The sequence below is a fragment of the Brassica oleracea genome, chromosome C2 (genome assembly GCF_000695525.1).
Source record: "Brassica oleracea var. oleracea cultivar TO1000 chromosome C2, BOL, whole genome shotgun sequence".
In the NCBI taxonomy this organism is placed as follows: Eukaryota; Viridiplantae; Streptophyta; class Magnoliopsida; order Brassicales; family Brassicaceae; genus Brassica; species Brassica oleracea.
This window is the reverse complement of record NC_027749.1, coordinates 49,966,264-49,987,814: the sequence shown is the minus strand read 5'-3', so window position 1 is coordinate 49,987,814 and position 21,551 is coordinate 49,966,264. Positions and strand designations below refer to the sequence as shown.

The following is a 21,551-nucleotide window of genomic DNA, read 5'->3' as shown; positions in this document are numbered from 1 at the left end:
CCCCCACCCCCCCGTGAAGGAAATGGCTCACCGTGGACAAAACCACCCATTGTCGAGCTTCTGCCTCCTCCAGCTGCTGTAAATGGCGTCGTGGAACTGACGATTCCAGATGAGATCTTGACTGATCCGAACCCTTTGTGGAGATGCTATGTGGTGGGGTATTTCATTGGGGATGCTCCTCATGTTGGATCCATCCACGCTACGGTAAATCATCTCTGGTCTTCGCCAAAGACGGGAAGTAAAATTGATGTGCAGTTCTTGGAGAAGAACACGGTTTTATTTCGAATTGAAAATCCTCAGATGAGAACTCGAGTAATTCAGAGGCGCTACTGGCATATTGCGGATATTCCACTGGTGGTCAACGAGTGGTCTCCGGAATCGGCTCTTCAGCCTCCAGACCTGTCGGCTATGCCCATTTGGATTGACCTTAAGGGTGTGCCGAGTATGCTTTTCTCTCATAAGGCATTGAAATGTTTGAGTCGAGCTGCAGGCAAATATGTCAAACTTCACCCTAGTACAGAAAAATGTTTGCGGCTTGACGTGGCTCGAGTTCTTGTCGAGGTTGATCTCCATAAGCCACTGGTGGAGAGGATCAGCTTTGCGGATAAGAATGGTGTGCAAGTGGTGATTGACGTATGCTACCCCTGGTTGCCTCCGAAATGCAGTATTTGCAATGCTTGGGGCCATAAGGGAGCGGCATGTAATTCGAGGAAGATTAAGGTTATGCAAAAGGAAAAGGAGATAGTGGGACTGGCCCCGGAAGCTGAGATTAACGGTGTTGTGCAGGAGAGGTATGCGATCACACCAAACAGAAATGCTGTTAGTGATTTGCTCCACGAGCTTGAGGCTATCCCACCAGCGTTGGGAAGCAATGTGGTGGAAGTTAAGTCAAACGATAAGTTTGAGGTTGGCGGTACTTCAAGTTCTGATGTTCTGAAGCTAGATTGGATCCTTGCCGGCAGGAATTCTTCTCCACCGGATGGGGAGAGGGTTACAGGTGCAAAAGAAGTTAACCAAAGTGAGGGGGATATGGTGATCTCACCTTCGAGATTCAGTGTTCTAGCGATAGAGGAAAATGAGGAGAGAGATGGGTATGGAGATGACGATGCTGACGACATAGAGGAGGGTCAGGTGATATCTGAGGTACAGCATATGGATTCAAAGAAAGATACAGCCAAGAACGTGAAGTTTCGGTCAGGAACGAGTCTCAAGCTCAGTAAACAACTACATGGGCGTGGGAAGGAGATGAAAGCAGTAAGGACACGATCCACCAAAAAAGCTTCCGCTCGGAAGTTATGACGTCCTTTTTCGTATGGAACATGCGTGGCTTCAATATGCCTCGCAAACATGGAGAAGTTAAAAGATGGGTACAGGCAGAGAAGTTCTCTTTTGGATGTTTACTGGAAACTCGGGTTCAAGTGGAGAATTATGGAGAATGCGCAGCAGAGGCACTTCAGGGTTGGGCTACGCTGTCAAATTATGAGTACAATCCTCTAGGCCGCATTTGGTTCTGCTGGTCAGATAAAGCGGTGGCTACTCGGTTACATATCAGCTCTCAGGTTATAACTTGTGCAATTCAGATCCCTGAGACAAGTGAGCAGTTTATATGTTCAGCAGTCTATGCCTCGAACTGTGAAGTGGAAAGGAGGAGACTGTGGGAGGAGCTAAGGGGAACTCAAGCTGCATATCGACATCTCGACATGCCTTGGATAGTCATCGGGGACTTCAATGTTACACTGTCTATAGGAGAGCACTCTCGGGGTACTGTCCCTCGATCTTTGCTTGGAATGAGGCAGTTTCAAGATGTGGTTATGGATTGTGGTTTAACTGATTTGGCGGCTTTGGGAGCTCTGTATACCTGGTGGAACAGACGAGATGAAGATCCTATTGGAAAGAAACTGGATCGCGCGTTGATAAATGCGGCATGGCTTAGGTATTACCCGCAATCCTCTGCTTGTTTTGAGGCTGGGGGTATATCTGATCACGCACGATGTGTAGTCACCATATCAGGAGCCCTAAATGAATCAAGGAAGCCGTTCTGTTTTTTCAACTACCTCTGCGATCATCCGGATTTTCTTACTACGGTCAAGCGAGTATGGGACTCGATGCAACCTATTCATCACTCTAGGGCTGCTTTGAGTAAATTCCAGGGAAAATTAAAGCTTCTCAAATTCGATATGAGAGTGCTTAACAAAACCCATTATGGGGATTTGCCTAATAGGACAAAGCTAGCATTTGAAGAGATGTGCAGATGTCAGAATGAGGCACTTGTGAATCCAAATCCGAATACTTTTGCGGCAGCTGCGGAGGCGTCAACTAGATGGAACAAATTGGCCAGTATCGAGGAAAAGTTCTTCCGTCAGAAATCCTGTGTGAGGTGGCTGGGAGCTGGTGATCACAATACTGTCTTTTTCCATAGAGCTGTGATGACAAGAACGTCTCGAAACACAATTAAAAAACTGGTAACTGAGGCAGGTGAAGTGCTAACAAAGGTATCCGATATAAAGAAGGAAGCAGTGCAACATTTCCAAAAGTTCCTCCAAGGTCAGCAGGGTCCAGAGGTAGACTCGGAGGACATGCTGGAGGACCTTCTAACCTATCGCTGTCCTGCTAGCTCTGCTACAGGGCTCGTAGCTCCTGTGACGGTGGAAGAAATTATATCAGCACTGAAAGCTTTACCTAACGATAAGGTGTCGGGTCCAGATGGCTTCACCAAAGAGTTCTATGTAGCAGCTTGGTCAGTGATAGGGGGAGATTTCATCATAGCGGTGCAATCCTTTTTCATTTTCGGTTTTCTACCAACTGGGATCAATGCTACGATCTTGACACTAATACCCAAAACGGAGGAGGCGCAGACCATGAAAGATTTCAGGCCAATCGCTTGCTGCAATTTGATATACAAGGTAATATCCAAAGTGCTTGCTCGTCGGTTGAAAACTATACTCCCTGAGGCTATTGAGGCAAATCAGACGGCTTTCATTAAGGGTCGGCTGATGCTCGAAAATGTTCTTCTAGCATCAGAACTCGTAAATGGATATCACAAAGAGTCAAATACTGATAGAGCTACAGTGAAATTTGATATCTCGAAGGCATTCGACACGGTTAGGTGGTCTTTCATCACCTCGGTACTAAAAGCTATGGGCCTTCCTCCACAGTTTATACTTTGGATCAGGGTATGTATATCTACTGCGGCTTTCTCTGTGTCTGTCAATGGGAGTTTGGAGGGTTTTTTCACAAGTGCCCGTGGAATCCGTCAGGGATGCTCTCTCTCACCTTATCTCTACGTCATACTAAACAATGTTTTGTCCAAGATGTTGAACAGGGCAGCGTATGAGCATCAGTTCGAGTATCATCCGCAGTGTAAAAAAGTGCAGCTCACGCATATCAGTTTCGCTGATGATATTCTTGTGTTTACTGATGGGTCTGTTAGATCACTCCGGGGAGTACTAACGGTCATGGACAAGTTTCCTAGCATCTCAGGTCTTCATATTAACGCGACCAAGTCTTCGATATTCGCCTCAGGTCAGACGATAAGAGAGGTGTTACAAGAGGCGACGCTAATTGGGATCAAGGTCGGAAAGCTCCCGGTTAGGTACTTGGGTATGCCCCCCACCACCAAGGCCCTAACGAAGCAGGATTATGAACCTTTGATTGATAGGGTCCGCAGAAGGATGCTTTCTTGGAGAAACGCATGTCTTTCCTACGCTGGCCAGTTACAACTAATAAAGTCCGTGATCTCGAGCATAGTAAACTTTTGGAGTCAAGCTTTCATCCTTCCCAAAGCTTGTCTAGACGAAATTGAAAACATGTGTAGCGCTTTCCTTTGGTCGGGTTCGCCCAACCAGACTAGTAAAGCTAAAGTAGCATGGGATGATCTATGCTGTCCTAAGCAGGAAGGAGGTCTTGGTGTTAGGAAGCTTCGGGACTCCTCAAAGGTCTTCGCTATGAGTTTAATATGGAAGATTTTATCCCTAAAGAGCTCTCTATGGGTCTCCTGGATCCAGGAATACTTACTAAGACAAAAATCTTTTTGGGATGTAAGGGATGATGGGAAAGGATCATGGGTTTGGAGGAAACTCTTGAAACTTCGTGTACAGGTTTATGAGTTCATACGTTTTGAAGTTCATGATGGCCAGACGGCTTTCTTCTGGGTTGATGATTGGCTACAAGTAGGGAAGTTAATTGATATCACTGGCCCTATTGGCACATGCCATTTGAGAGTTGCGCGCCATGCCAGGGTGCGGGATGCAGTCTCGAATTCAAGTTGGAACATCCGTGGTCACAGGAGCCGCTTCTTTCATGAACATATTGATCGCATCCGTACTGTACAGCTCCCTCATGAATCTCTCGGACCTGACGTCGCGCTGTGGAAGCACTCTGATGATAATTACAAGCCTTACTTCTCCTCATCAAGCACTTGGGAGCAAGTCAGAAACAAAAAGCCCGATGTCTTTTGGAGCAAAGGTGTATGGTTTACACAGGGAGTTCCGCGCTTCTCGTTTATAGTGTGGCTGGCGGTAAAGAATAGATTGTCCACGGGTGATAGAATGAGAGTTTGGGGCATTCAACAAGGTTGTGTTTTATGTGGTGAGAGTGACGAAACCCGTGATCATCTTTTCTTCGCTTGTCTTTATTCTTTCACAGTGTGGGACAAGCTAGTGAACATGTTGACTGAAAATAGGACTGATCCAGACTGGATGGCCACGCTTCAGTATGTCAGCGGCAACTCACTACACCTCTTCGACAGGATATTGCTAAAAATGGCGTTCCAGACAAGCGTCTATCTCTTGTGGAAGGAAAGAAATGGGAGGAGGCATCACACTGGTTGGCGGACAGTATATCAACTAATCAGGATCATTGATAAAACAGTACGGAACAGGATTACTTCGCTTCGATACAAGGCTGGCCATAAGCTTGAAGGTTTAATGCGACGTTGGTTTGAAGTTACAGCCTAGATAATTTCTTTCTCGATCTGTATATCCTTTTCCTATAGTTTCCCCTAAAGCTTGTAAAACTCTACTCTTTCTATTCTGATCAATAAATTTCACATTTCATCAAAAAAAAGTCTTACGTCATCAATACTAATGCAAACGACATCTTACTTTTCCTTTCTTTGAATAGTTTTTTACACCTAGAGACACTTTTTCACTTTCCAATTACACTTCATGTGTTCAATGTATGGTCCATTCTTTTTTTTCTTTTGAAAAGGCTTTCATTTGTATGTTACATACTTCATACATAAATTCTTATTTTTTAGGATTTTTAAAATGGTGATCGCTAGAAAATTATGAACGAGGGATCTTTAGGAAGACGAAAACAGTTATTATGGTCCATCACAACTTCAACATCTTCAAGTGTATCACTTATGTGTCTGTGCGTCCGTATAGGTAGGATAGTTTGGGAGTCATCAACGGTAAGTTTCTACGAAAATACGAAAAGAATTAATAATGTTATAAATTAGTAAATTATATATACAAATGTATAATAGCTGGTCGCTTTATACTGTATCTATGTATTAATGAATATTATATGCTTTTGAATTTTGAATGGTCGAACACAATCATAGAAACCCAAAAAATGATTTTTACAAATATGTCTCTTTATTAGTGCATTAATGCTATTGATGATTGTGTATTTTTACTATAGATTGTATAGTTTTTCTTAAAAAATGACATCTTATATACTTTTTGTTTTATAACTGCTTTGAATTGAAAAGTTGCATCTTTTAAAACTAATATTTTTCCAGCTCCGTATATTTTTTTTGATAACCCTGGTATCCGAAGACCTCGTAAGGCTCCGACTATCAACCAAAGACCGTCCCCCGGACCTAAGCCGGGGAGCCCGCCGAGGTCTCCAGGAGGGCTGGTGATCACCCCATTTAAATCCCACCAGTAGCCAGCGTAGTTGGAAGTGTCCGTATTGGGCCCGAAGGCCCTCAAGAGCAACATCCGCCAGCAGGACTCGAACCCATAACTTCCCAGGTCGAGGATCGCCACTGGACCACTAACGCGTGGTTCCAGCTCCGTATATTACAATTTCTACAACATCTTCTCCCAAATTCGAATATCAAAATGCTTTTATCACTGTCCATTCGGTTCCGGTACTGGTTAGTTTTTTGGTTGCCTTCGATTCTAGGGGTCTAGAATCCCTTCGGCTATTTAGAAGCTTCGGTTTGGTTCTGTTTCAATGTTTTCGGTTCTCGGTTTAGTTTGGATATCAAAGTTAGGAACGGGCTAATATACATTCAGTTTCGCTTTGGTTTTGGTTTTACGGTTAATGTAGATCAAAAGTAAAAAAAAAATCAGGTTTATCAGATTAAATATTAAAGTTTTGGGGTTTCAGATAAAAATTTGGATAATTCACATAATTTTTTTTTAAAAATGGATAAAAAATATTCTGGTTATTCGCTTCTAGGTATTTTGGTTTATAAGTAATATTTTAATTATTTGATTATTGTAAAACAAAATATATATACTTAATACTTATAAATATATAAATTATATTTACAAATTTGGTATCAATTCGGTTCTTGATTCGGTTTCGGTTTGGTTCCTGTTCTTTAGTGCTAGAGATATATGATCCGCTCAAGTATTTGGTAGGGTCCAAACCCAAACCGAACCTTTATTTTGGTTCGGCTCTTCAGTTATGGATAAATGTGTCAATGCCTAATTTTGATAAACAATTTCAGTGTATGTATCTTAATATTTTTAAAAGTAATAAGAATTTCAGAATAATTTATAACTATTGAAAAATATAAATCTCACGTCAAACAAATGTGGCTAATATATAGTACTAAAGTGAACAAATTAATGGGAAAATATAAAGATAAATAAACATAGGTCAAAAGCTTAAAACCATTTAAATAATCATTGCAACTGCTTAAATGAACATTTACAACTATTTATAAAAATCATCACAATCTGTAAAGATTAACCATTGCAACATATGATGACCACTCATTGTATTTTTGGTGATTAATTGTTACAATATTGTATGGTTAACTGATATAAAATATGGTTTCTATATAAAGAGTTGTGGACATTGAAAATATGCAACAACAAGAAACAAAAAAAATAAAGCAAGAAATAGCAAAAAAATGAACGACCCAACTGATCATAAAAAATAAAGCAAGAAATGGACACATTTATCATGAACCGAAGAATCAAACTGTAATCAAAAAGAGGGTTGGTTCAAGTTTAGATCTTACAAATTATCCAAAAAGATCATATATCTTGAAAACCAGAGAGCTGAAACAGAACTGATCCAGAATCAAAATAAAACCAAATCAAGATCAAAATCACTACCCAAATTTCTATAATATAATTTATATACTTATAAATATTAACTACATTTATTTTTAAAATAAGAAAATAATTTAAAAATACTTTTTATAAGCTGGAATACTCAAAAAAATTGAATTACCATAATACTTTTTGTCAGAAATGTTTAAAATTTTTGAAATTATCTAAATTTTTATCCAAAAATACAAAAAAAACCTGATATTTAATTAAAAACTTAAATTTCTAACTTTTTACTTGAATTAACTAAAGAACTGGAACCGAACCAGAACTTAATAGGATCCAAATTATTTTGGATATTAGTTGGTTCCTAACTTTGTTACATGAACCGAAAAAAAAACGAACCAAAACCAAACTGAATTTTCTAAATACCCAAACGGATGCAAAACTTTTAAAACCAAAGAACCAAATCAGAACAGGAACCAGTTTTTTTATTTCATTTATAGTACTTTTAAATTTTGTTGTTAAACTATCACCATTTTATTACATGTTATAAATTCCATTTTGTTAGTGTAATTAAAATTTTTTTTATAGATTTCTTTATCCTTTGGGCAAATGTTTATTTAATTAAATTATACCGAGATATTTTGGGTCCCACCGAAGTGAGTCAAGACTAGCCACATGTTAGCCGTTTACATTTTCAAATTGTTTTAGAATTTTTACCTTCTTTTTATGTAGTTTTAAAACATTATATATTTCAACTGATATATTATCTAAGCGAACAATTTTGTTTGAAACATTTATTTTGATAATTTAATTACAAATTTTCACTCTAAATTCAACAACCAATTTGTAGTTAAATTGTTACATATAGTTTACATTCTCATATTTTAACTAATATTTTTGCTACATAAATGAAACAAAAAATTTAAATAATTTTTTAAAAGTTATTAAATATATACATTTAATTAGTATTAAATATTTTTTAGTAAGAAAATCAATTGCCCGCGCGAAAGAGCGGGTTTGTTTCCTAGTATTTATAATAACAAATTAATCAAAATAAATAAATATCATAATATCCTACGATACATACACCAATAAGTTTATTCAAGAATCAAAACAATCAACTACTCTCAAGTTTCATGGTAATGCAATACTTTTTCCCATGATCCTATCATGTAAACAGCAAGAGATTCTACAAGCTATATACGACTGGTTACCATTAATAAATAATTATATATACTTATTAAATTATATAACTAATTATAAATTAGCCAGCAAGAGATTTCACAAGCTATATACGACTGGTTACCATTAGTAAATAATTAAAGTTATTAATTACGTTATATAACTAATTCTAAATTCAAATTAGGAAGAAAAATTATTTTAAAAAATAAAAAGATAATTTTAAAAATTATTTATATATATATATTGAGTGGTTATCCAAAACTTTTTTCCAGTTATAAAAATTAAAAATTAAAAAAAAAACTGAAAATGCATAAACAAATATTAATCATGTAAAAAATTGAAGTTGTATATTCAAAATGAATGTAGTTTATAAAGAGATTTTTCATGAATGTAGTTTATAAAGAGATTTTTCAAAAATACTTATAATATATGAAAAATGTAACAATAGCATCATTATGTCCGTATGTGCGGACAAAACACCTAGTTTCCTTTAATTTAGTAGTGTTAGATTTTTCAAAAAAAAAAACATTTTGTTTGTTCCTCTTTTGCAGTTACACTTTTAGAAAGAAGTTTAAAATTGATCAAACCGGTTGATCCAGTTCTGGACTAACCGGCAGGAGATCAGTTCTCAATCGACCCACACAAAAATATACAAACTGCATCTTTTTAATCAGTTCACCAAGGATGAGCTCTGGTGATTCCTTCTCCAACCGACTACTTGATAAAGATCTTAAATGCACACATCACATGCTAAACATGTGAACAAACTCTATGGGTTTCATAAATAATTTTTATAATCCCGTTGAAACTTTTTTCTAACTGGTGCATACTAAACTTGTTGTTTTATTTTGTTATTCTAGTTTTAATAGTTTCAAACTGAATTTTCTAAAAATTATTCCAAATATAAATTGTAGTATAGTTTAGAGAAACAAAAAAATATATAAAAGATTTTAAATCTCAATATGCATATGTCAGATTGTGTTGTATTGTTGTGAATAATGCAAATTGTTATAAACAACAAAATTGTTTAAATTTGTACATTTATATTAAGTTTTTCATCTTTCTTTTTTGTTTTTTTTTTCTATTCATGTTTCCAGTGATATTCTAATAAATTAGTTATCAATGCGATTATCTAAACAAGTAAATTTTTATTTTTCCTCAACACTTTGAACCAGTTTTGGCAAGTTAAATTTTTATTTCATTACTCTTATGAGAAGCCATGAAATCAATGTGAAAAATGTATACCCTCGTGCAACCGTTTTCTTCAATATAGATCATTGGATACATATACATACTCAGCTTTGATATTAATATTTCCCGTATAGTTGATACGCGATATATATTCATTAAAACCATTATCTTCAAGTGTAACCAACAAAGAGTGTACAAGTTGTTCCTTAGGTTGTGGTTTGACCTTTCAATGATGGACAATGTCGTGTCAATATATAGGTGTTTATAAGGTATACATGAGTTTTTAGTTATCTTATTAGTCAGCATCTTTTTACACACATACGTCCAAACCTGATATGAGATTTAAGTAAATGGATAAGTGTATGTCTTCCACAGTTTCAATTTTTTATATTTCTTTCCGTATCATCATTAATTAACCATTATGTGTACAAACTTTTATTTTTAAAATAAAGTTTTATTTTTCATGTCCCTTGTGTTTCTGGTCATTATTGTTATATGCAATTATGTATTCAAGCTTTGATGTTATAGAAGAGATACAATACAATGTCAATGTATGTGTCTATAAGGTATACATATAGCTTTTAGTTATTTTATTAGTTAACAAACATCTTTCACACGCATAAGTCAAAAGTTAATATGAAATTCAAACACCTGGATAAGTGTATAATTTCACAATTTCAATCGATTATATTTCTTACCGTGGATCATCAACATCAATAAATATTATTTTTTTATTTCATACTATACAATTTGATAGACAAAATATGCTAATTTTGTTTTTATTTTCAATAGATGAATAAAGTATTTCTTAGGTTTGATGAAATTCCAGAGGATCTCTCGGTTCATTTTCAGCAAAAGGTTACTTGGTTTGAAAATGCAGATGCGCTGAGTACACTGCCAAATACCGGAATGTAAACCATGTATCTAAGGTTTGGATGCAGAATGGGTAGTTAGAAGATTATTTAAGAAACGATATTAATTAAGATCAATAATAGAGGTCACTTTTAGATATGTTATGTTTTTCTAAATATTATTAAATTCATTCCAAATATTTTTTTCTGCTTTACATAGTGTCAAACAACTTATTGCAATATGTTATCCAGTGTTAAACAAGAAAATAATATTTGTTTAGTGGGCCGGGAAGTTACCTAATTGAATTTATTATTTTTGCATAATGAGTTAAAACAAGAACAGAGAAATGAATCATAATTGCTCCAAATTGAACTAAATTTTTATCTATCATATTTCATTATGAAAAGCCAATATCCACAACAAAATTATAAAAAAAATGTTGCATGTAAGAGCCCATAAAAGTTCAACATTCTCTTAACCTAATTTTGTTGTCTTCTTTCAGTTAAAAGTAACATTGTCTTTTGATAACTATTCAAATAAACACAGAATGGACGATGAAAATCAGCCGCTGGAACAAGAGCAGAAGACGAAGAGGGTAAACAACGGTAGACATGGTAAGTATAAATCTTGTGTTTACAATCTTTCTTTTTGTGTTGGAACGTATGTGAATTTGACTATTTTGTTATTACTTCTTAAACTTAAAGAAAAAAAATAGCAATCAATTGAGAGTGACAATAGTTGTTGTTGCAAGTCTTGATTACACCCCCTATAAAAAAAACCACCAAAGTTATGGTGTGTTGAGACTGCTTCATGAAAACGATTCACATTTGTTGATGTAGACTTCTCATCGAAAGAAACATGGGTTCAAATAGTTTCTCGATCTTGAAAACATCAAACAGGATGTGGACAAAGCAGCAGTCAGAAGCATTACTTTTGATGTGTTTCAAATTACTCTAATCGGTTCAGATTTCATGCGTCATTGGTTTCAAGGGAGAGACTTCTTTGTGCTGGATACGACGATTGTTGGTTACTGCGATTACTATTTTGATCAAAGTTACATCGTGTAACAGTTATTATTATGTACAATGTAGCATGTATATTATGTTATATTGTTTCCAATAAATAAAAATTGCTAAGAACAAAAAACTATAAAATGTGTAACAATTATTATTATGTTTTTTTATTTTTTTCCTTATGTTTTCCAATGATAATCTAATAAGTTGATTGTCAATGCGATTAATTGAAATAACAAAAAATTCTTTATTTTCAACACTCTAAACCTTTTTTTTTTTTGCAAATGGATTTTGTTTCATTACATTATAATAAGTTACGAAAACAATGTGAAAATGTATGAACTTTTATCCCATTTTTTATTTGTAAAAAGATTGACCTATTCAATATAGATCATTGGATAACAATAATATTCGAATACGGTTAACTACATGTTTTCAAACTTGATAACATATTTAATTCACATTAAATGTTTTTGGCTACAATACAACAACCAAAACTTATATACGGATTGATCAAACATGTTGAAATGTTTCCAAAAATGTATCGTTTTTCTTAAAAATATTTAGTGCTAGTTTGAAAATGACATTACCTGTTTTACGTAGGGAATGAACCTTTAGATATTCTCTCCACAGTTGCGACAAATCCTCTGACGGGCATGGTCGTGAAAGTTTTCAAAATTGTTATTCTGCATCACATCCGCAAAATTAGGCACGTGGTAACCTTTGTCAAAGTAAAATTTCCAGCATCCAACAATAGTAGTATCCAGAACACTGAACTGTCTGTTTTGAAACCAATAGTTCATTAAATTTGAAGCTATCTCAGTGATTTGAAACACATCAAAATCAATATTCTTTGCTTTTGCTTCTTCAACATCTTCCACAAAGGATTTGAACTCAAATTTCTGTCATTGAGGAGATGCCCATCCACACTCAATATCAACAATGATATCAAGATTTTTGTGTAGAATTGATATATTTTACAGATAAAACTTCATTAAAACCATTATCCTTCATGTGTAACCAACAAAGATTGTACAAGTTGCGTATTAAGTTTTAGTTTAGATTTTGAATGGAAAAATTTCATGATAAAAAGGAATAATATATAGTATGTTAGCTTCTATTTGGATAAGAATGTTATGTCAGTTGCGATCCATGTTGCCAAAATGTACGTCAATAAAGAAAACCTTATGTAATTCATTCTTGTTTATTTCATAAGTATTTTGGTGAATGTAATCATCAATATTTCTCACAACCTCTTTGAATTCAATCAAAACACACATCATATTTGTGTTTCCGTTGCTAAATATCACATATAGTATTAGCAATACTCTAACAAAACCATAAAGTGTTAGAGATTGTGATATATGAACATCTATTGGATTATCCAAGAGGTTCATGTATACTTTTTTATTAAATCTTTTTTCACATACTAATTTTTTTTGAATATACATATTCATACTCTTGTTGCATCAAAATCTGATACATGTGGTCTAGACTATTGAAATTACGCAATTTACCATTTGCATATTTCAACCAACCAATTATCTAATAGAAAAGCATGATGTTCTATTAAAATCTCAATGAATATAAAAAAACCGTGTTTCATGTATGAAAATTAAACCAAATTTAAATTGGAACTAAGTAAATAGGCACATGACTATCAAAAAGTCTTCAAAAAAAGAATGAGTAATCATTGTTTCTGGTCATTATCGTCATTTCCACAATTATGCTTCATTCAGATTTACATCTTGCGTTGTTTTGTTATATGCGATTTTGTATACAAGCTTTGATGTTATAGAAAATTGACAATGAAATGTCAATACATGGGTGTTTGTAAGGTATAAATGTAGCTTTTAGTTATCTTTTTAGTAACAAACAACTTTTGACACATATAGGTTGAAACCTAATATGAAATTCAAAATATTGGATTAGTGTATAATTTCCATAATTTAAGTTAATTATATTTCTTCTCGTGGATCATTAACATCAATACCAATTATTTATCTATTATGTTTAACTTTATTTTAGAGTAAATTTGTAGTCTTTATATCCTTTGTGTTTATGTTCATTTTATCGTAAGCACTTTTGTATACAAGTTTTGATGTTATTAGAAGACAGACAATACAATGTCAATATAATTGTTTGTAAGGTATGCATGTCGCTTAAAGTTATTTTATTTGTTAAGAGACATCTTTTAACATAAAAATATTCAAACTTAATATGAAATTTAAGCAATTTGATTAGAATATGACTTTCACAATTTCAATCGATTATATTTCTTCTTGTAAATCATCAACATCAACACCAATTATTTATTCATTATGTATAACTTTGATTTTTAGAGTAAAACTTCAATTTTCATGTTCTTTTGTGATTCTAGTCATTTTGTTATATGCAATTCTATATACAAACTTTGATGTTATAAAAGATGGACAATACAGTGTCCATATAGGTGTTTTAAGGTATGCACATAGCCTTAAATTATCTTATTAGTTAACATACATTTTTTAACACATATCTCAAAACTTAATATCAAATTCAAACAATTTGATTATTGTAACTTCGACAATTTCAGTCGATTATATTTCTTCATGTGGATCATGGAAAACATTACCCATTATTAATTCATTTCATACTATACAATTTGATATATACAATATGTTAAATTTATTTTTATTTTCAACAAATGAAGGAAGTATTTCCTAATCATTATGCATAAATTCTCAAAATCATGTCAATCTTTTTCTAAACATTAATGCATAAATTCCAATAACTTCATAAATTTAACAATTTAGGATTTAAGCATAACTCTTAATTAGTTTATTTTAGAATAGTGCTTTCCATCAACTTAATTGATTAGTTATAACTATGTATCTCACAGAAAATGGTATAATTAATTAGTTATAACTAAGTGAATGTCTGCGATTTCGTGGATATAAATATTTATTTACTATATGTCTACAAAAAAATATTGTGTATATTTATTTTAATTATTTTTTGTTTTCGTAAAAACATATCATCATGACTCATTTTTCTTATACATATCTATAACTGTTTTGCATAAGAGCATCTCTAACCCACCTCTATATTTGCATCTTTAATAATGTTTAGATACAAAACTACTTTAACTCGTCTCTATTATCATTCATCTATTAAATTGTTATATGTGTTAACGACAAAGTTTTTCACTAATAGGATACACGACTAAATCTATATTCATATTAAATTGTTATTTTTGTTAATGACAAGGTATTGTAGATGGCTGAAAAAAACTAAAATTAGAGTCACTAGAAAAGTTTTGTCTGATCACGATCGTAGCTAGGTGTCACGATGTGTATTGATATTAACACATGTGATTTTCTCGATGGTTATCAGTTCGACACTTTTCCTGATCAAACTCTTAACGCGTTTAAACAATTAGATAGATTCTGCTTTCTTAGAAAAATACACATATATGGTGATCTTAAAAAGTACCATGATTTAGAAGAATGTCCTTTGTTTGATGTTGCTAACACAATTGTTAAGCATTTCCATCATTTTTTTTTTGTTTTGGTCTGACATTTTCAAACTCTGTTTTGTTATTTTTTTTATATGTATATACATTGTCATTGCTAAGTGTTTAAAAATCATATGTTTAAGCATCTTATGTTCTAAATTTCACTAATAGGATACACGACTAAATCTATATTCATATTAAGCTGTTATTTTTGTTAATGACAAGGTATTGTAGATGGCTGAAAAAACTAGAATTAGAGTCACTAGAAAAAATTTGTCTGATCACGATCGTAGCTAGGTGTCACGATGTACATTGATATTAACACATGTGATTTTCTCGATGGTTATCAGTTCGACACTTTTCCTGATCAAACTCTTAACGCGTTCAAACAATTAGATAGATTATGTTTTCTTAGAAAAATACACATATATGGTGATCTTAAAAGTACCATGATTTAGAAGAATGTCTCTTGTCTGATGTTGCTAACACAATTGTTAAGCATTTCTATCATTTTTTTTGTTTTGGTCGGACATTTCCAAATTATGTTTTGTTATCTTTTTATATGTATATACATTGTCATTGCTAAGTGTTTAAAAATCTTATGTTTAAGCATCTTATGTTTTAAATTTCACTAATAAGATACACGACTAAATCTATATTCATATTAAGTTGTTATTTTTGTTAATGACAAGGTATTGTAGATGGCTGAAAAAACTAGAATTAGAGTCACTAGAAAAAATTTGTCTGATCACGATCGTAGCTAGGTGTCACGATGTACATTGATATTAACACATGTGATTTTCTCGATGGTTATCAGTTTGACACTTTTTCTGATCAAACTCTTAACGCGTTCAAACAAATAGATAGATTCTGATTTCTTAGAAAAATACACATATATGTTAATCTTAAAAAGTACCATGATTTAGAAGAATGTCCTTTGTTTGATGCTGCTAACACAATTGTTAAGCATTTCCATCTTTTTTTTTTTGGTCGGATATTTTCAAACTCGTTTTGTTATCTTTTTATATGTATAAACATTTTCATTGCTAAGTGCTTAAAAATCTTATGTTTAAGCATATCTTATGTTCTAAATTTCAAAACATCACTTCAGATGAAATTATTAAATATTTAGTTGTAAACATTCGGCAAAAGTTCAAAATGTCTTTGGTAGAATGTACATGCGGTACATATTCATGCATATCATATAGATTTCTAATTTCTTTTTCGTTTCTGTAAGTCATTAAATAATCGAGGTTTAGATTATACAAAAGAAAACATTTGATTGGTTCCTTTTCTCATTATTAGACTTTTAGAAAGAAGACTAAAAATGATTAAACCGGTTAATCCGGTCTGGAATAACCAGCATGAGATCAGATTTCGACCAATCCACATGTAAAGACTAAAATGTCGCCGTTTAAAAATTCGCCACAAAGGCAGGAGGCAAGAAAGCTCCGGTGATTCCTTCTCCTCCCGGCGCTCTCCAACTACTTCCCGCTCCGTCTCAATTTCGAGATCCATTTCGATCCGTAACCGCCACTTCTGGTACACCATCGTTATCTCTGTCTAGAGCCTCTGCGTAATTTGACTATAAGTCTCGCTCTCTCTCTCTCGCTCTCTCGCTTCCATGGTCTCGAACTAGTTCCAGCTCTAGGTTTCAGTCACTAGGTTCATTGTAATTTGAGCTTGAAGAGCATCAACACATAGTAACAGATAAGCTAATTTGATGTATGTGTGTATCACCAGCGAGGTGAGATTTGGAGAGAAACGATGGGAATCATAGAAACAGGAACTGTATCAGGTAACTTGCCGAGCAAGGAGACGTTTGTAATGCACTACCCTGGTTATCCATCTTCTATCTCCCGAGCCCTAGAGACTCTTGGAGGAATCCAAGGGATCACAACGGTAAGCTTTTGAGGAACTTATCTTGTAGCGTTTCCTGAGTTTATTTTTGCTTTGGTTACTCGAGAAAGATATGAAGTTGATTAGTATTAAACTTTTGGTGTATTCACTTTGGTTAAGGCAAGAGAGTCAACGTCGAACAAGCTTGAGCTGCATTTTCGCCCTGAAGACCCTTATGCACATCCTGCGTGGGGAGAGAGACGTCCTTTTAATGGTTTTCTGTTGAAAATTTATAAGGAGGATGTTAAGAGAGTTCCTGAAACTCATCCTGTTCTTGCCACTAGCGGTGCATGCCCATCTCTCTGTGCTGATATTGTAGCTCGTGTGTCTGAATCGTATTGCTTCGATGGTAAGAACTTATCTCTCCAAATTGTATGTGCTTCTAAATGCGTCTTGTAGAATGAGCTTTTGCTTAAAGTTTCCCATTGTATCCACTCTTATTGTAAAGGCATGGTTGACTACCAGCATGTTATTCCTATTCACGCGGATGTAGCACAGCAGAGGAAGAGGAAATGGATGGAGGTGAAGCCGCTTGCAGGTGATTCTTCTCCGTTCGTTTGGTGTATTTCATTATATTTTGCAAATCTCAAGGTTTTGTAGCATAGTTTAAAATAAATATATCATACAGGAAACGATGATCTCATGGACATGGCTGATGAAGATGTAATGATGTTATTGCCGCAGTTCTTTGCACCCAAAGATATGCCAGACAACTTGGTGTAAGATTACACTGTCTTCACTGTTTTTTCTCATTCTTACCTGGTAACACAAATTATACCCACGTGAAGCTATCTGTTTTCATATGAATCTTAGAAAGGAGAACTATGAAGAAAAGGATAGTTGATTGAAGTGTTTGAAGTTCTATTTTTTAATTTCACTGATGTTGTTTGAGCACAGGCTGAAACTTCCAGGAACATCGGGTCCAAAAAAGAAAGATGAGGCACCAACTCAAAACCTTTGTGAGGTATGTGTTTGCTACCTCTCCATTAATGGTGACATGACTGTTTGTATGTGATTGCTACTTTTCCATTTTCTAATTGATTTACTAATGATGCAGGACGATATTGGCCCAGTATTTGCAATTGATTTCAGTGTCAACGATATCCTTTTCTCTGTTTTTGTGATCTTCCAAATCTTATTATAGCCTAGTTTGAAGCCATGTTCGTTTGATGCTTTTATGTCATTTTGGATATCTATGATCGGTCCTTAGCGTTCATACAGATCCCAAAGGTATTAAACTGGGAAGACTTCATTGTTCCCAGCTCCGACCAATGGCAATGGCAATCAGCAGTGTCTGCATTGTTTGACGAGCGACCTGTGTGGACAAGAGATTCCATAGTCCAACGACTACTTGACAAAGGTCTTAAATGCACACATCACATGCTAAACAGGTGAAGAGATTCTGTGGGTTTCTTATGTGTATTAGTTGTCTTAGTACTGCAATAACCAACTTTCTGGAGCTTTCTCTGCAGGTTTCTTCTTCGGTCTGCATATTATTTCTCGGGTGGTCCTTTTCTTAGGTTCTGGATTAAAAGAGGCTATGATCCACGGAAAGATCCTGAGTCTCGTGTGTGAGTTCTCTCCCTCTATATGTAATGTAGAATTCTCATTTTGTTCACCTCAAAACTCAAACTAGAACAGAAAAAGTATGTCAAGTCTCTTTATTTGCATCCAGTTTGTAGATGTATGTCAAAGCTATTTACTTTCTGTAATTTATTTTCAGATACCAGAGAATGGAGTTCAGGGTTCCACCTGAATTAAGGGGTTATTGTGATGCCAATGCAAGTAACAAGTAAGCGTTACCAATTTCTTATAAACTCAAATCTTTTCTCTACTCAAAAAGGGTCAGGAAAATAGAAAATATTTTAACATTTCTTTGAAAGTATTGATCCGTGGTGAAGTGTAGGAGAAAGGAAATGTGTCTAAATTCTCCAGAAATCACATTTGTATCAATTAACTTGTAGAAGTTTTAAGTCAAATTTTGTCCAAATTTCCGATGATCTCAACCTCAATATCTTCTTTTAGCGAATTTAAGATAGTTTATGTGGGTGCATATCATGGATTTAACATGATACATCGAAAAGTTGTAGCTGAACCGTTGGATTATAAGGTGGTAATTAAGTTCTTCTTTGTGACAGGTCAAAGCGAAGCTGGGAAGACATTTGTGCTTTTAAAGTTTTCCCTTTCAAATGCCAAACATTTCTACAGCTATTTGAACTTGAAGACGAGTACATTCAGAGAGAGATAAGAAAGCCTCCCAAGCAAACTACTTGTAATGTAAGTTCTCAGCTAAGCTTTTACTTATGAAGTGATAACCAAAGAATTAGTCTCTTGCTGGATAGATATGACATGTTGCTTGCTTCATTATGAAAAAGTTACAGATCAAATGTTTATATGCACTTGCTAAAATGCCACTACCAATGCTTCACCAATCACACACAATACATTAAAACTCTGACAAGTCCTTTTGTTCCATATGATGTTTTGGTTATTTGATTCATGTTTTGTTGGCAGTATAAAACAGGATGGTTCTCAGAAGCGCTGCTTGATAATCTGAGGCTCCGTGTAGCTGTGAGGTTTGTATCTGTGTTTCCTGAGCCAGGTTTCGAAGATGTATTTAAATCTATTCAAGATGAGTTTGAGAGGTCAGAGAAGACAAGAATTCAGAAAGATTCACTGACATCTTGCAAACCAGATCACCTCGAAAAAATTAAAGGTAAGATCAACAACATAACTTCACGTTGCCATGTTATTCACGTTTTAATTATTCTAGTTAGTGACTGTTGACATGTGTTTCTGTCTCGATGGATTTGAATTTGAGTTAAAGCATGGTGAAGTTAAATCCGAATAAACATTTCTCTAGGAGAGTATGTAACGTAAAATATTATAAGTGGGACTCATCTGCCAGAGTCTTATTATCATTCGCCATCGAACACATTCTTCTCCTTAGAATATATGGAAATAACAGGTACTGATGTAAGATAATACGCAGGTGGGGAAGATACGAAAAAGAATAAAAACACAAACAAAGAGAAAGAGGTATCAGCGGATGAAGATGCTGAAGACGTGGATGAGGAGTACGAGGAACTCGATGTGGTAATCATTGTTATAAACTTTTTCTTATTTACTTCACTCACTATTTTCCTCGAAAAATCCATTTCATCATTTCTTTGTTCCTCTTTGCAGGCTGTAGATGATGATGATGAGATATCGTTAAGTTCGCATGGATGTATCCTTCAAATCATAAACTTTGCTAACACAAGCCGATTACTGAATGATTTATACATAAGAGGTTTGGTTTTAGTTATTCTTTAAACGATGATAAGATGGTGAGATGGAGAACAACAACTCGAGAACGTATCTCCAAGGATTGTTCGATAGATTTCCAAGCAGCAAACCAGCCTTGGATGGTACTGATAGCGATGGAGAGTATCAGATCTACGAGCAAGAATCAAACGCTTTGGATGATGATGACGAAGATGATGGTGACGATGATGATGAATGAAGATTTTGGAACATAATGTGTATTTTCGTTGTAATTAAGAGACTAGTAGAAGACACAATCAGGTATCTGTAATGTAAGGAGATAACGTAAGTGTAGAGTAACTAACTAAACTCAACAACAAGAAGACTATGTACACACGACTACGTACGTGGTGAGTTAGCTCAAGAACACCGCCTGTATCGGTGAAAACAAAATTAAACTATATATAATCAATATGTTTGGATCATTGTGGAGCTTCTTGTGTTGTGGTGGTCTCAGTGGACTGGACCTGACGAACGAACTGGCCTTTGATACGCGGACGTTGCTCAGCCAGTTTCTTCCGGCTCTCATAACGAACCTGGTGCAAAGTATTATCCAAAAGGTTAGAATCATTCTCCTTAACATAGCCACTATGTAGTCATGAGTTTTATATACCTTTTTTTCAAAACATCTGTCCTTGCGTTTCATCCGGAACTTGTTCAAAGCAGCTTCTCGTTGAAGAGACTGCTGATTTTTCCCCACAGACGACGAGTTAGCACTGCAGTGATTGCCTATTGCACTAAGTTCGGTTGCAGAAGACACGTGTCTTCTCTCCTCTGCATCCATGGAACCGTTGAAAGGGTGAAACATGGAGCTGTACTCATGCGGGCTAACGGAGCTCGGGCTTGGAGACAGTGAAGCAGGAGTCATGGCAGCTGTGTTGAACTGTATGCTGTTGAATGGAACTGTTGTTGGGTAAGAACTCTGCCCTGGCCAAGAATTCATCTGAGATGAGTCAGCTCTATTGTTAAAGCTGGCTTCGTCTTCTCGGAGCACTTGGAAGCGGTTCAGATGAATTGTATCGGTTGATGTTATCATCTTCACTTGCTGCAACGTTCTTTCTTTGATTGGTAATCAAGGGAGAAACCGAACATTATTAGCAAAATTCGAAAAATATCTAATAGAGTTCGCTGAAAAAAAATATCTCTAAAATAGAGGAATTCTTTAATATACTCCAATGTATTTCTCTATAATAGCAATTTCCAATTATAGAGTAAAAAATAGAAGAATGCTATTTCTTCCTTTATTTATAGAAGAAAATATAGAAATCTCTTTTATAGAAGAAAAAATAGAGGTGGGTTGGAGCAATTCCAATTCTAAATGCTATTATAAAGGTGAAAATAGCAATGGGTTAGAGATGCTCTAATCCA

At 34.7% G+C, this 21,551-nt stretch overlaps 2 protein-coding genes across 3 annotated transcripts; one reads left to right on the top strand and one right to left on the bottom strand.

Annotated features, from left to right (window-relative positions):
• Positions 1 to 16,383: 16,383 nt before the first annotated feature.
• Positions 16,384 to 20,608, top strand: LOC106324659 (general transcription factor 3C polypeptide 5). Of its 2 annotated transcripts, none has more exons than XM_013762613.1 (15): positions 16,384 to 16,520; positions 16,722 to 16,880; positions 16,998 to 17,226; positions 17,326 to 17,415; positions 17,506 to 17,596; positions 17,775 to 17,841; positions 17,935 to 17,977; positions 18,097 to 18,268; positions 18,350 to 18,448; positions 18,601 to 18,669; positions 19,016 to 19,154; positions 19,392 to 19,593; positions 19,870 to 19,973; positions 20,064 to 20,106; positions 20,204 to 20,608. In XM_013762613.1, exons 2-15 carry the CDS (start codon positions 16,746 to 16,748, stop codon positions 20,380 to 20,382), a joined length of 1,662 nt encoding a protein of 553 aa, XP_013618067.1. In that variant the 5' UTR covers positions 16,384 to 16,520; positions 16,722 to 16,745; the 3' UTR covers positions 20,383 to 20,608. The 2 variants fall into 2 exon arrangements, with proteins under 2 accessions (XP_013618067.1, XP_013618068.1); XM_013762614.1 differs by lacking the exon at positions 16,384 to 16,520 and adding an exon at positions 16,592 to 16,629.
• LOC106324661 (two-component response regulator-like APRR5) lies at positions 20,380 to 21,270 on the bottom strand. The gene is made up of 2 exons (XM_013762617.1): positions 20,797 to 21,270; positions 20,380 to 20,719 (listed from the first exon to the last, which is right to left on the bottom strand). The coding sequence occupies exons 1-2, from the start codon at positions 21,217 to 21,219 to the stop codon at positions 20,606 to 20,608; spliced, it is 537 nt and encodes a 178-aa protein (XP_013618071.1). The 5' UTR covers positions 21,220 to 21,270; the 3' UTR covers positions 20,380 to 20,605.
• Positions 21,271 to 21,551: the final 281 nt, after the last annotated feature.